Source organism: Lissotriton helveticus, chromosome 2_1 (genome assembly GCF_964261635.1).
Source record: "Lissotriton helveticus chromosome 2_1, aLisHel1.1, whole genome shotgun sequence".
In the NCBI taxonomy this organism is placed as follows: Eukaryota; Metazoa; Chordata; class Amphibia; order Caudata; family Salamandridae; genus Lissotriton; species Lissotriton helveticus.
The window spans coordinates 1,059,979,264-1,059,994,188 of NC_136059.1; the positions used below are offsets into that span (position 1 = coordinate 1,059,979,264).

The 14,925-nt window shown below is 43.3% G+C and overlaps 1 protein-coding gene across 2 annotated transcripts in view; it reads right to left on the reverse strand.

Moving 5' to 3' along the window:
- VPS13A (vacuolar protein sorting 13 homolog A) overlaps positions 1 to 14,925 on the reverse strand; it is a 2,196,319-nt gene that overhangs the window by 2,070,841 nt on the left and 110,553 nt on the right. For both annotated transcript variants that reach the window (XM_078675860.1, XM_078675861.1), the window contains exon 3: positions 6,436 to 6,478. In XM_078675860.1, the coding sequence (XP_078531986.1) occupies positions 6,436 to 6,478 (43 nt within the window). The remainder of the gene's footprint in view (positions 1 to 6,435; positions 6,479 to 14,925) is intronic.

Below are 14,925 nucleotides of genomic sequence, written 5' to 3' on the forward strand. Positions count from 1 at the left end.
ATAAATACCTAAGCTATTAGACTTGAGCTGGTACTCAGGATATAAATCATCCATCAGAGACGGACTTTTGAGAAGCAGATTCTCGAGTTATCACGATAACACTTGAAGTAAAGTCCCTACGGAGAGACTCCACTTTCTGTAAGCCCGACCATCTTGGTCCATGTAGATTGTCATCTTCCTTAATTTAAATAATAGACATTGCCATATTTCCTAATTTATGCAGAATCATAGTCATGTATACCTTTTGACTCAGGTGTCGCAAGACCTCATCTTTCTAGGAAGTGTGATAAAGTCAAGTTCAGCGATTAGACCTAGAAACCCCTACTAATGTGATATTAGTCTGAATCAAATGTCTATCCATCACCATGTCAAGGTTAAATAAGAGCACATATAACCAAAATAATGTAGTCTGAATTGACGACCTTTGTACTTAAAAGTTCATAAGGAAACGTCTTGGACGCATATCTTGATGCACATGAGCTATGTCAGACATTCCTAAAGTATTTCAGAATTTCCCATTTCTAATAAGATCTGGTATAAAAGGATGGCCACTTGACCACTTGTACGGAGAGGTCCTTCACCCAGATTATCCCCAGAGATTCACCTAGAGATGGTCTCACCTGCTGCCGGCACACTTCAAAGATGCTGCATCAAACCCGAAGCTGATAAAGCCAAATCCCAGAGGAAGACCGACTGACTGCCTCGCTGGCGTGTTTGCCCTTCGCAGGGAACACGGTCTTCACGCCTTCACTGATAATGACAGCCTTTGCTGTCAACAAAGTGTGCAGTGCGTCTCTACTTCCTAAGAAACTCTAGACTGCAAGTTGCTCTGGTTTCCATGGTCTCTTAGTATAGTGCATACAAGTACATGTTAGGTTGTAAGGTTTTAGATTACTTTTTAAGAATATTAGAAACGTTTATTTTGTCCTCATTATTAATAATGATTCCGCTTGCTGTTTTTATAATATTCTGTGTAGTTTTATATGTACTGAGAAGCAGATTGTTCCTGCAGTAATTAATACTGTTAACTAAGAGTGTTCATTCTTCTTAGTACAGTGTATGTGTGTGTGATTATGAATAATGAAAGATTTATTAGGTTGAGCCTGGAAAGCATGCGCTGCTGCGTGGCATGCAATATTGGAGTATGGCTTTTAAGCTCCGCCCACATTTTATTTTTGCTTGTGTCACTGTCCTTTGTAAACATTGGCTTCTGAGTTATTAGAGTTGTTAGTCCATCCTTGGTACCGACTTGTCTGCATTTGTAACCTCCCATGGCGACTGGCCCTTTAACTTCTATTGCGACACGGTATGTCTTATTTAGTTCGTAAGCACTATCTTCTTTAATGAGTATCTCCTTTTGCAGGCACGACGAGCTTTCCTTACATTCAGCAGCAATGCGTGCTTTCACTTTCAAGCAGCCCCGGACAATGGCGGGGCTGCTTGCAAGAGCATTTACAAGTGTTTGAGCTATTGCCATCGTAAATGACAATAGCTTAAACTCTGGCTAATGTGAGACCTATTGCGTTGCAAATGTAAATGTAAATGTGGGATACTTGTAAAGCGCACTGTTACTCTACCCGAGTGTCCTGGCGCTGTAGACCACTGGGGAACCCGTCCTGGTTTTCCCTGTGAGATGGTCCCTTTCTGGGTATCTCCAGGGTGAAACCAGGCATCCCCGGTGTCTGTGGGGGGCCGTTGTAGAGATGAGGCAAGCTTAATGCCCAGAGTTACCGAGTGTGTTCCCTGGTTAGAGTAGGCACTGAGGCGAGAATTATCGAGTCCGTTGACGCTGGTCCAAGACCCTGCCGCGTCGGGAATTGAACCCTGGTCCCGGGCCGTTCTCTGCTAACAGGTCTGCCGCCTCTAACCAGTGAGCCACACCTCTCCTCTTGTTATTATTACCACAGGGCCCCTGATCCCTCTATACTGTTTCAACACAGTATACAAAAGGCATTTACAATGGTGTTGAATGCTAAGAAGGCTTCAAAAAGGTGCCTTGGGCCAACATGGGGCATTTTTGTGAAAGTTCGTGTTTGGTGATGACTTTTCATGTATACGCATGGGCTTAGATTATAAACCGTCAGCCATAATCAATGGAATGTTATCCAAGTCTTTTTCCCTGGTTAAAGAGGTTAGTGAAGTTTTCATCTTATCCCTGCTGCTATTATTGTTGGCGGCTGAACCACTGCTTGATTCCTATAAACGTATTTCAAAGATAAAAGACATATCAATGGCTCCCAACTTTTACGAGCTAGCAGCCAATGTAGATGACGATTTAATAGTCACATAGAAAGCGCATTCTGTCATCCTAGTGCTATTAGCCACAACAGATCAATACACTGAAGTCTCAGAAAACTCACAGAATAAAGACAAATTGGAGGCTAGAACCCTAAACATTCCCTGCTTCTCTAAGCAACTAAAAGGTATGGGACCCAGATGCCAACCAGGATACAGTACATATGTTGGAATATGGTTTACTGGCAACATTAAATAATCTATACACAATGAGCACATGCTAATCAACATTTCCTCTCTAGTTAATTTTTGAGCAACCACATTTTTGAATTTGTTGGGACCAGTAGAAACCATCAAGACAAAGCTTATTTACCTTTATGAAAAGTTATCTTTTGAGTATGTCCACCTATATCTATCCAACGTATTACAACAAAAGTAGTTTCTTAATAGGCTTTCTTGTTGAAGGGGAACAAACCAGGAAGAGTATTAAAAAACCTAAACGTAGCAAATCAATGGGAGAAACTAATATTGCCAACTTGCAACAAAATATTTATCCCTAAATCAGTAAGAAGAGAAAAGACCCTGGCATCGCTAGCATCTCCTAGCTCTTTGCTCCTGATGGTCACACTCAAAATTGATAGTTTAAAACACAATTAGAGCCCTACTTTAAATAGATGAGAAAAACAATAATAAAATAATATTCCCTTAACTACTTCATTCCGTCAAGTAAGATCCTTATAGTTTAGTTTCTTGGTATTATTTACTTTGTTACACCTAGTAATATTGAGAGAAGGAAAAAAGGAACTGTTTCTATTTTTTCTGTTCCTTTTTCTGTTCCTCTCTTAATGTTACAAGGTATAACAAAGAAAATAAAACCAAGACACTAAACAATAAGGATCTTACCTTTCTCAATTATATCAGAACTAAGGGGTACAAACCTCCACTCTCAACGCAAAACTTACTTTTTACAATGGCTGTTGGGTGTAGCCGTTTGTGAGGCACGTACCAGCATCATATTGTGTTACTAGAAGGATAGCGTGTATCACAGACATACCAACACCCTGGCCTTCCTACATTAGTAGGTTACCTTTTTACACATATTAAGTGCTAACTTTTGATTGGAGCAGGTAGAAATGTCATGTGTTGACTTAAATTAATTGTAATTTTAAATCCTCTTTAATGGTAAAGTAGGATTTTAGATCACAATTTTGAAAATGCCACTTTTAGAAAATTTGCAATTTTCTGCCTTACACTTTCTCAAGCCTTCTACAAGTTCCCAGCTGACAGGGCCTGTTAATTTCTCCCCCTATCAGGAATGTGTATTATGCCCAGACAGTGAACAATAGGGCCTTAGTCTAGTTGGGAGAGAGGCATCCTGCCAGGATTGGAGGGGCAGAGCTATTCCCTGCCCCACTTGCATTTCTAAGGGATGCCTCGAGCACACTCACAAGGGACCTTGACACCAGTCTATTATCATCCTGGACCACTTTGAGCATTGACAGAGGAAGAAAGGAACTTTCCAAAACCAGATGTGGGGAGTGGACTACAAGTTTCCCCCACTTCAAAGAGTCGGCACCCGGTATAAACATTGGACCTCCTGAGCCACTCATCAGGACCTGTGGACATTACAGAAGAGGGACTGTCTTGTCCCCCAGAGGACTGTCCTGCTGCCTGAGGCCTGTCTTGTTCTTCCGAGGACAGCCCTGCTACTTGAGGCCTGCCTTGCTTTCCACAGGACTGCCCTACTCTCTGAGAAGGAAGAGTGGTCCTACTTCCTTCATCCCAGGCTAACCTGAGTGACTCCTAAGGTCAGTTGGCTGACCCCTGTTCTGCGCAACAGGGACACAACAAGCTCCAAAGGTCTCCTTACAAATGCCCTGCTGCAACTGACCCAGCCTGGACCTGCCTGAGCCCTGCTGCAGTGAGTTCCTGATTCCCAAGTGGTGCCACCCCAGGTTATGGACCCTTGGCTGGCATCAGCTGAGCTCCTCCTGTGAAATCCCGAAGTTTTAAACTCTGCGCGCCGAATGTTGAGAAGGTAACCTTTTCAGCAGAACTAACCTGGTCACTGTATCTAGCCCACACTCAACTGTGTCAGCCTGAATGAATGACTTTGTCCTAGGCTAAAGGAAACAGATACCCACAGTTAGCTCCCTCTGCTTCTTGGATCTATTTTTACTTAAACCCTTTAAATTGCATATTTCCGGTTCTACTGATTGCATTTAATTAGTTTTGGTCCCCTTTAATTTATTACATTTTACTATATTGTTCACGTTATTACTGTTTGTGTGCTGCATAAATACTTAACAAAGTGTCTCAAAGTTAAGCCTGACTGCTTTGGTGCCAAACTACCACAGGGTTAAGCACAGGTTAATTTAGTGACTTTGGTGGTGCACCCGGACGAGGATGGTGGTTGTTGCCTGAGAAGGGTTGCCCCATTTTCAATCCAAAACACAATTTCTTACAAGTTTCCTAAGTAATGGGCTTTAATTAAAAAAAATATCTCTATTCCACGTGCATGATTGATAAGTGGGCACTGTATTTTATCTCGAGCATTTGAGTGCTGTATCCACTAGTGACCACACAGAAACTGGTGATGGCGATGTTCATGATAGTTCCAAAAAAGTAATATATTGATGGGACAGTAATAACTGTATTTATTACTTCATAAAGTTTTTCAGGTCCAAAGCAACCACAAAGTTCAAAGAGGTTCAGTGCAACCCTTCAACCATAAGTATGTGGATTTTGTAAACACAAGTCTGAGTGTGGGCCAGAGTAGTTAGGTATTGAGCCATTTAGAGGGCTGAATCATAGATCTGGGTACATGACATAGATTGTGAAGAATGCCACAAACTTTAAGGGGCGGTGAGGCAAGAAATAGGTCAACTCAAAAACATATTGGGACTTAGTGGATAATTTCTTCCTTTTAAATTCTATCCTTCATTTGACCCTTATCGTGGAGGAGGAATACATTACAATTGGATATCCTTTCACCAGGAAATTTTATGTATTAAAAAAACCCAGCCAATCTATAAATAAAAACTCTGGGTACATCAACACCTTGGGTTCCTGGATCAAAAAAAGTTCTCTGTAAAGAGCTCCTTTTGAACCTCACCCAACATGGAACAGGACCAGATGAGGAAGTATGCCACCTTGGTGGGTGAGGGTTTCTGCGTCCTAGAAAGGATATTCTTAGGACCACTAACATTAGGTGGCAAAGGCGTAAAAGTACATCTCTCAAGCACATTGATCAGAACGTCACATACTTGTGTAAATGAGTATTAATTTGGGAAGAAGTATGAAAAACCTGTATAAAACCTTTTGGACCCTATTTATATATAAGTGACTACTTTATAACCATAGCTCTCTATACCAGCTTATGGCTCCCTCTTGTGTGTCTTACTCTAATGTGCTAATACTGCATGAGTTAGCACATCAAACGCAGACGCACTGGCTTTGCCAATGCTTGCTTTTGTTCCTGCTGCAATGTGGCTTCCTCCACGTACCACACTTTAAAGCTAGATGCTGGCACAACCAAAAGATACATTCTTTGGAACTCTCAGATTGCTCTATCCCTAAAAACTGGTAATTTAAATGACCGAAAACTCAAGTGATCATTTAATGTAAACTTCAGGCCATCAGAATGTTCGGAACAGTTTTAGACAGAAACGGGGTGCCACTAACTCAAAAACACCACGTTGGTTTTTAACGCACACTAACCTGGTGTCCGAGAGTGCTTCGAAAGGTCGACTTCCATCAGCATCCATCAATTTATCTCATTGTTCATACAACTCACGATGCCTTGAAAAAAGCCTGACAACTCTGTTACCACTAAAAGTCACTCAATTGTGGAATTCACATTCTCACCACCCCATGCAGACTCAAACTCCTGATGTTATTCTGGGGTTGTTATAAATAATTAGCAAGTGATATCGTGCGCCAACTCCTTGCGTCCACAGTGCTATGTTGCTTTTAACTCTACAGGATGCACTTAAGATCAACCCCAAATGTCCTTATTTGCCACTCTACATCACCTTCATTACATTAAAGCTCGCAATATCACTTGCCTACTTGATAGAAACCCTACTGATGGGAAGGGTCCATAGTCACATATCCTCAGGTTATCGAAATTTAAATATTTTATTTTTGCAAAATCCACGAAAAATCTAGTCAACGTTTTTTTTTTTTAAGAAATCTTACCTATGTGGCCTGCTTTGACTTTAAATGGCACATCCAGCTGACTCTGAAAAAAAGATAAATATATGCTTTTGAGCTTTACATGCAATTATAGAAAAAAGCAAATCAAATCATCATTACAAATGTCTAGCATATTTTGTGTGCTTGAAACGTTACTTACGGAAACAAATCACTGCTGGCACTTTGACATTGTATAACATTGGTCACCTTAATAGTTCCAGTTTAATGGCGAGTACAGAAGCAATGTTATTTGCTTTCATTAGTTTTAATGACGCATGTGTACACGTCAATCATAAGATACACACAGGTTGGTGGTGGGTGTGGGGGGGATCCTGGTGAGAAGACAAGCACATGCAGTTTTCTGCACAGAGTGCATAATTCAGCTCTCGCTCCCCTTGCTGACTCTGCACCCTCAGCCCCTTCAAGGTACAGGTGATACATCATCTGGAAGCACTCATGGACGTAGGGCATTGACCCTGTGACCCAATCTACAGGTTTCTCTCCCCCAACAGTCTGGTTGGAAGCAGACACATCAGCCATCGATGGAAGTTAAGACCTCTGCTTGCCGGATATAAGGTTAGACTTATCTTGGATTAGAGGGAAATGTATCTATTAGACCCCTTACGCACTGTTCAGGTCTTTCGCAGCACAGTTATTCCTCCTCATAATTTCCTAGGGGGTGCGAAGAGAACTGCGCCCACTCTAGTAGTGCACTATACTTCAGAGATTCGAAACCTAGCTAGAGAGAAATATTGGAATTGTGCACAAAAAATCAACAAGCATTGACAGGCAATAGGTCTCACCTTTGGGACCTTGTAAGTATGTAGCTATGCAGCTCATTATCATGGGTGCTACAACATCGACTGATACTTTACGGGGTGGGGGGGGGAGTCAGGAGGAGGCGGGGGAGTCAGGAGGAGGCGGGGGAGGCAGAAGGAGGCGCAGGAGGCGGGGAGGGGTCAGGGTTAGATACTACACTTTAGAAGAGAATGCCAACGTCATGCAGAAAACAATTACACCTTTAAATCCACTAGGGTAAGAGATTGACAAAGAGTTCACACCAAGATTAAGTCAAAAAGATATTAATGCTCAAGTATACCATTTATCTATGCCTCTATTTTAATGGTCAAGAAACACAGGTCACAATTAGACTTTTAGTTTTAGTTTCTACAAACCAACTATGCAGTGAAGAAACAGGTAAGGAGTCACTGATTTGAGTGCCGAAGAGTTATACCTGCACACTTTCCCAGCCGGTAAAGTACAGGTTTGAAGGTTTAGTCCAATATAGGATAGGCATAGGAAATCAAAGTTCAATCCGATAGCATGCCAGGCAGGGAAAATTGGAAATGATAGCCAGATTCGACTCCTCCTCCATGGGGGCAATTGTACTTCCTAAAGTTCTCAGTTTACGCCCACAAAGTATCATTTCAGTAGTATGTCATGATTTCCATTGGTTGTCCACAGTGGGCTGCTCATGGTGTGATCAATATCTCACTAAGAAATCCGGAAACATTAAGTAATCCTTTTGTCAAATCATCAATTTCAACAACTTTATACTTTGCATCCTCTCCTCTGAAGTAAGAAAATGTGTGTTCACTGTCTGTCAGTTCCCAGACGCTCTCTCTGGGTTTGCAATTGTATTGATACATTTATGTAAAAAATGTTACTGAATACAAATAGGACATTTTGTTCTCACGAAAAGGAAACTTTCAGATAAGTTCTCATAGGAACTAAAATGACGACTTCAACTAGATCCTGCTTTTCGGACAGAGTAAAAAGAGAAGCATTCGAGGCCTACGTGAAAACTCACTAAAATCATTAACATATTAAAATTATTATAAACACACTAACATAAATAAATTCAGTTTCTCTTAGTAAATTCGCTCATTTTTGTTTTACAACGAATTTTATTGATTTCAAGTTTTCACCATACACATATATAATAATCGTCACACATCAATGTAAACCAGTCCCTTCAGCAATCTTCTCCGTGTTACCCTTCTTGTACTAATCAACACGGCTAAGGTAATACCTTCTGGTGACAGTTTGTCAGTAACCTGATACTGCTAATTTTGCTTACTATCAAATACCCTCAACTGTCAGTAATCCCCCCTCCCCCTCCCACCCCACCGGTGCGTGTATCAACTACTACAACTTTCCATCTTGTGCCAGCGATCAGTTACTACTGACATTATTTCTCTAGGTACCTGGTATTGCTCGAGCACCCCCCCCCCATTCCGTTTGTCCGTTTCCTACTCTTCATCCATCTGATAGTCCCATAGTGCCTGTACTAGTGCCTCCTACGCCGTTGCTGACTCTAGCGCTTTGTCGTTGTTGAGCCGTCTCGCCTGCTGGTATCTAATCGTGCTCTCGCTCCCCGCCTGCTTTAAAAGCTCGGCCTTCCATCTCTTGCTACAAGGTCCCTCCTTCGCCTTCCAATGCCTTGTTATTTCCCTTTTTGCCAGTATTAGTCCCATGTCCACAAACTTACTTGTTACCTTGGTTTTAGGTGTGTGAGGGAACCAGTGCAAAACGCTTGTGGCCATGTCGAAGGTCTGCTGCCGCTCTGTAGTGGTATTTAGCGCATCTCCCACTTCCTCCCAATAAGTCCCCATCCTAGGGCAGGACCAAATCATGTGCTCCAATTCTACTCCTGTCCTCGCACACCGAGGGCACGCTGCCTCCTCTACCTTAAAATATTTCCTGATTTTACCTGGCGTTAAATATGCCCTATGGAGTATATAGAAATGCACCAGCTGGAATCTCGCATTCCTTGAGATCTTCCAAGCTCTACGTACTATCTGTGCCCAGGCGTCTCAGGAATAGGTTTCACTAGGTCTGCCTCCCATTTTCCTCTCAGGGTATCTAAGGGTGCTAGCCCTTCATTTATCATCCTGGAATAGAGGCAGGTGACAGCTTTAAAGGTCCCAGCTGCCATCATGGTGTATTGGCACACCATTGTCGTCTTAGGTTCTGCCATCCCTCCTCGCCAGTGCGCTTGTATCGCCCTTGTCAGCGCTGCATGTATAAGAAATCCTCCCCCAGGTAGGTCGTATCAAGTAAATTCACTCATTATTTTTTTCTTCTAAGGTTACATGTCAATATTAGGCACTAGTAAAAGAAATACTTCACATGTTTTTAGTTTTTGGCAGGATTAATATACGTCTCACTTTGTTATTCCCATTTGAAATATACATTATTTTAATAAAATGGAGAAAAAACGTTACTGTTAAGCATCTGCAAGCTAAACAAGTAAGGGTATTCATTATGATTTAGTATTGAAGCATTCTTTTCATTGCGGCACATTAGGTAATCAGCAGTGCATTTCCAAGTTAACCACATTTGATTGCTTAAACACGTTTCTACATTACATGAGCATATAACTATTTCTCTTCATTTTATTATTCAAGTTGTTCACAGTCTTCAGCAAATTTTCTGCATGCTTTTACAATGTAGTAGAGCTCTCATGTTTTCATCATCATTCTATTTTGCACATTTTGTTAATATTATATTAGTAAATTATGTCTAATGGTGAGAATTGATAGAGCAACAGTCACTGAACTTTTACACTCCATCACAAGCAAAACACAGATTGCCAATGCAGCACAGAACCGGTGGTTCAGGCTGAGGGGCTATCAGCACCTAGAGGATGGGACTTACAACAGGTCACTATAGAGCTACACCGTTTTCACAAAGACATGCACAGAAACACTGGAGCATATAACCAGGTTTCTTGGACTACTTGTGTTTCCGTCTAGAAGGCATGTGACCTTGTATTTAAGGCTTCACTATTCCCATTACAGCATGGCCAAATCTGATTTACAGACGGCTGATCTCGGTCTGCGGTGGCATAGCAAACATCAAATGATGAACTGGAAAATGGACACAGTAAATTAGCAGTAGCTGAGATTAAAGCATTCAACCCATCACTTTTTCGATTTTCCATTTGAGACATCCTAAGTGTGACTGAGCATGTGGCCCGCTTCTGGTCAGACCGATGTGACACAGGACTCAAGCTAAACACTACTGAGGAGACCCAAAATGCTGCATCTGTCTGAGATTGATGGTGACCACATATGGAGGGAACTTGGCCTGGAAATTCATGTCAGACTGTTTTTACTAGAATAGAACCAAATTAGATCTGTGCAATGCCAGCCTCAGTCTGGAGCAGCAGAGGGCAAAACCCGATTAGAAATGGTAATTACCAGTGGCTTATTTTAATTCAAGAGTACCGGCAACTGTATTTTTGGTTTTCTTGGGAATTTTATCGCCTCTTCAGTGATTTCTTTTCTTGGAGCTAGCATACACTGTTTATTCTGTTCCATACTAATATCCCAAAACCGATAAACCATTAACACGAGTCAAGTCAAGTCAAAATATACTTTTATTTGATTCATTAAAAAAATCATACAAGGATGGACAACCATCATAAAACGCAGTGCTTTAGAATATACACTTTTAAAAACCTAAAAAGACTTAAGGTCGATGTCACAATAAGGAGATGCTTATTATTTTAAAAATAATGACGAATATAACAATGCATTTGGGAAAAATCTTCTAATTAGTTGGCTGCTTGGCAGAGTCGCATTTAGCCAGTTCTTTTGCTGCGATTTTCCATAGTATTATGGCTCTGCAGGACAGGGGAATTGACGACCCTCTGAGACATTTAATGACCGCTGCTCTACATTTTCTTATTTGTTCCTTCCTTAGAGCCTCCCGGAGGGTGGATTTTCGGGCTTCCACTAAAAAAGAGCAAGTACATAGTAAATGTAGTAGTGACTCTTCCCCTTGACCACAGAGATGACACTCCATGGATGGCCATATTTGTTTCCATTTTGGGGTCAAATCCTTTGAGGGGAAAGACCCCATGCGTATCAAAATCAGATAATGTTTTTTTCTGATGGGAGAATTGTTCCAACAGGTATTGTTGCGGCTTCGGCTTCTGGTAATCCTTTATCACAGCCCAGGCATGATGTTTTTTTGCAAAGGACGTTTTATCAGTTATTATTATTATTAACCATTTTATAGCGCGCTCTGCTACTGAGGAGTATCCTGGCGCGGGGGAAAGAACAGCGAAACCACGTGCTTTAAGAAAAGGGATCTCAAGTAGCGCTGTTAAACAGATGAGTTTTTAGGTGTTTTTTGAAGACGGCTACATTGGGTGTGGAGCGCAATTGAAGAGGAAGGGCATTCCAAGCGCGCGCCACGACCACCGTAATTGACTGGCCGCCAAGCCTGGCACGCTTGAAACGGGGAAGGGATAGTCGAAGCTGAGTGGAAGATCTCAGAGTACGTGTGGGAATGTAGCTAACAAACCTTTTCCTCAGGTACTGGGGGCCTTGTTGGTGGATAGCACGAAACGCCAAAACTAACGACTTAAACCGGATGCGCTGTGCAACCGGAAGCCAGTGAAGTAAGCGCAGCTCCGCGCGGACACTCAACCATCTAGGAATGTTGAATAAAAGGCGGACTGTCGCGTTCTGGATGACTTGCAGGCGTTTTACCAGATAAGAAGGGATTCCGCTGAACAGAGCATTGGCATAGTCCAGCCTGGACAGTATAAGCGCACGCGCAACAGACTCCCTTGCCTCTCTAGGAAGCAGGGGAAAGAATTTGCGAAGCATTTTTAAGGTCGCAAAACAGGTGCCGGTAAGTGTTTTGATATGGTGTTCAAATCTCAAGTCCTCTCCGAACCAGATGCCCAAATTCTTGGCAGGTCTCCCCATCTCTTTAGGGCCTGGAATGTCAGGCGGCCATAGTGTTCTCATGAACGAGGGGGGAAAAGAGCCATAAAAGAGAACCTCAGATTTGTCCTCGTTGCACTTCAGCTGGGCCCTCGTCAGCCAACGGAATACAGCGGACAGACAAAGATGAACTGTAGAGGTATCGAGGTTGTCATCTGGCCAGGTAAACAGCAGTTGGGTGTCATCTGCATACCCTATGATCTTAGCCCCGAACTGCTCAGCTAAATAAACCAGAGGTGTAATATAGGCGTTGAACAGTAAGGGGCTAAGGGTAGAACCTTGCGGGACACCTGTCAGCAAAGGCTCGGACTTAGAAGCGTAAGGGGGCAGCCAGACCTGCTGGGTCCTGTCAGACAAGAAGGAGGACAGCCAGTCTAACACAATCCCACCAGTTAAAAAAGAGGTCCGTTTGATAGCGTTATTGACTACCATTTTAAATCCGGAGTACGTTGTGAGGGTGAGCCAAGCATCCTCTAACTAATGTCGACAGGGATTCCTTCAGGGTTGCTGTGGTTTAGTTGGCTAGGCTCTTTTGGTTTTCAATCTCAACCCAACAATAGTGGGCTAGGGTGTTGTCTTCTGCCTCCCTCATCCTCCAGTAGTATTTTACTAGGGCGCCTTGTCTGGCCATAATCTGATTTTTTAGACCATATTCTAGGCGGATTTGTGCCTGTGAGGTGTGTAGCGGAATTGAAAACAGTCTCTTAAATAATATGGATTGTGCTGTATTTAGGACTGTGGCATCTTTAGTATTCAGAATTTCTGAGCCGTATGAAATGGAAGGTAAAAATTTTGCAGCAATCACTTTACGCAGGTGGGCGGTGGAGCATCCTATAAGTTTTTTCCTAAGGGTTTTAAAAGCGAACAACAGTTGTTTGGCTTTCATGCGACCTTGGTCCAAGTGTGATTTGAAGTTAAGCTTACAATCTAGCTGGAAGCCTAGGTATTTATAGCACATAACCCTAGTCAATAGATGCTCACCCAATTTCCAGGAAAAAGTTAGCATTTTCGATGTTTTAATAGATTTCGAGAAACACATAACTTTTGTTTTTTTATGGTTAATCGGGAGTTGGTTCAAGATGGCATAGTCTCCTAATTCTGTAATCAGTTTCTGCAGGCCTATAGGAGTTTGTGCTAGCAGGACGATGTCATCGGCATATTGAACGCAAGGGATCGGTTTTTTTCCCAATTTTGGAGGGTCGGCTTGGATTAACCTGAGGCGTTTATCGAGGTCGGAGGTGTAAATGTTAAATAGGCAGGGTGCCAGTACGCAACCCTGTTTTAGCCCATTTGATGTTGGAATTTTGCCAGTTAAACTGGACCCATCTCCTTTCTTGATTTGTACCCACGTGTGTGAGTATAGATTGATGATGGCCGTCAGGAGTCGTGGCGGAACCCCCCAGTCTTGCATTTTTGCCCATAAGTTGGCTCTTGAAACTTTATCGAAAGCTGCTTGTAGGTCGATAAAGCAGGCGTACAAGGGCCTAGATTTTGCAAATGACTGATTGGCTATGTTGGACTCATCACAGCCAAACGACTACTCACCAAGAGATGGAAAGCAACCACGCCCCCACACCTCCGACACTGGTGTCTGTCGCTGACAAACTGGGCGCGGGCTGAGAACTCTGTCCTGCAACGGGAGGAGACAGCGGGACTCCGGAAATTCCCCATAGCACAACAGTGGGAGGGCATACTACATTCCTTCCTGCAGAAATGTACGGAACAGGGAATTACGTGACAGAGCACGTACTGCCACCCCCACTCCCCGATACGACGCCTTAATGAACACGCATGATGCATCATGCACCTTCCTGTCGCCGTCAGGCTCAGCGCTCTATCTGACTTGTACTCTCCTGTCACACACTGACGATTACCTGCCCCGCTCCCGGAGCTACACCGTCGCATGTGACGCTGCGACGAGAACCCGAGCAACACACCGGAATGCTACACCCACCGGTTGCTCACAGGCCTGCCCCCCCCCCCCCTAAGGACTCAGCTACACAGGCGACTTGCACTTTCCTAGGTCCCGCCCCCCCCCACCTGCCTACCCCGCTAGACGCAACTGACACACTGATTCAGACTTCCACTTCCTCGACGCTATGGCATACTCTGCACACAAACACCCCTACCTACCTCTTGTATAACTCCTGCCCCTGTTTTGTAGTTAGTTGTTGATTTGGTTTCATCTTCCCTTAGACCATGTCCGTCCACATACAACTTCATGCTCTACATCATTTTGCAACATGAAACACCCTTGGGTGTGACGACTGACGCTTGGGCACCTCGCCTGGATACTGAGGTGCGGAACAAATCTTTCCGTCAGAATGGATACACAAGGAAGTTACACGCCCCAAACGCGCGCAGTCGCCGAACGCTCTCAACACTCCTTCATTTGGCGCCAAGCCCGTCCGAATGTCAACCTGCACAAAGGCACTCACTAAGGACACACACTAGACACGATAGACACGGCTGCCACCGCCGTCACTGATGAGGGTAGATTCGGCACATCCAAATTGATCCACTGACTTCATACAAGAAAAACCTATAGACCACACGCTTACTAGACGCTGAATGTATGCATGCTATGATGTACAGTGGAATACTGACCTACGCTACCGGACCCCAGGGTTGCCGGACTTGAAGCTGTGTTCACTTACCTTATGTTTCACGAGGTTCTATATCTGCTGCTGGCCCGGCTGGGTTGTAAGCTATGATGCTGTGTACACTATGTGCTGGACAATAAAGGACT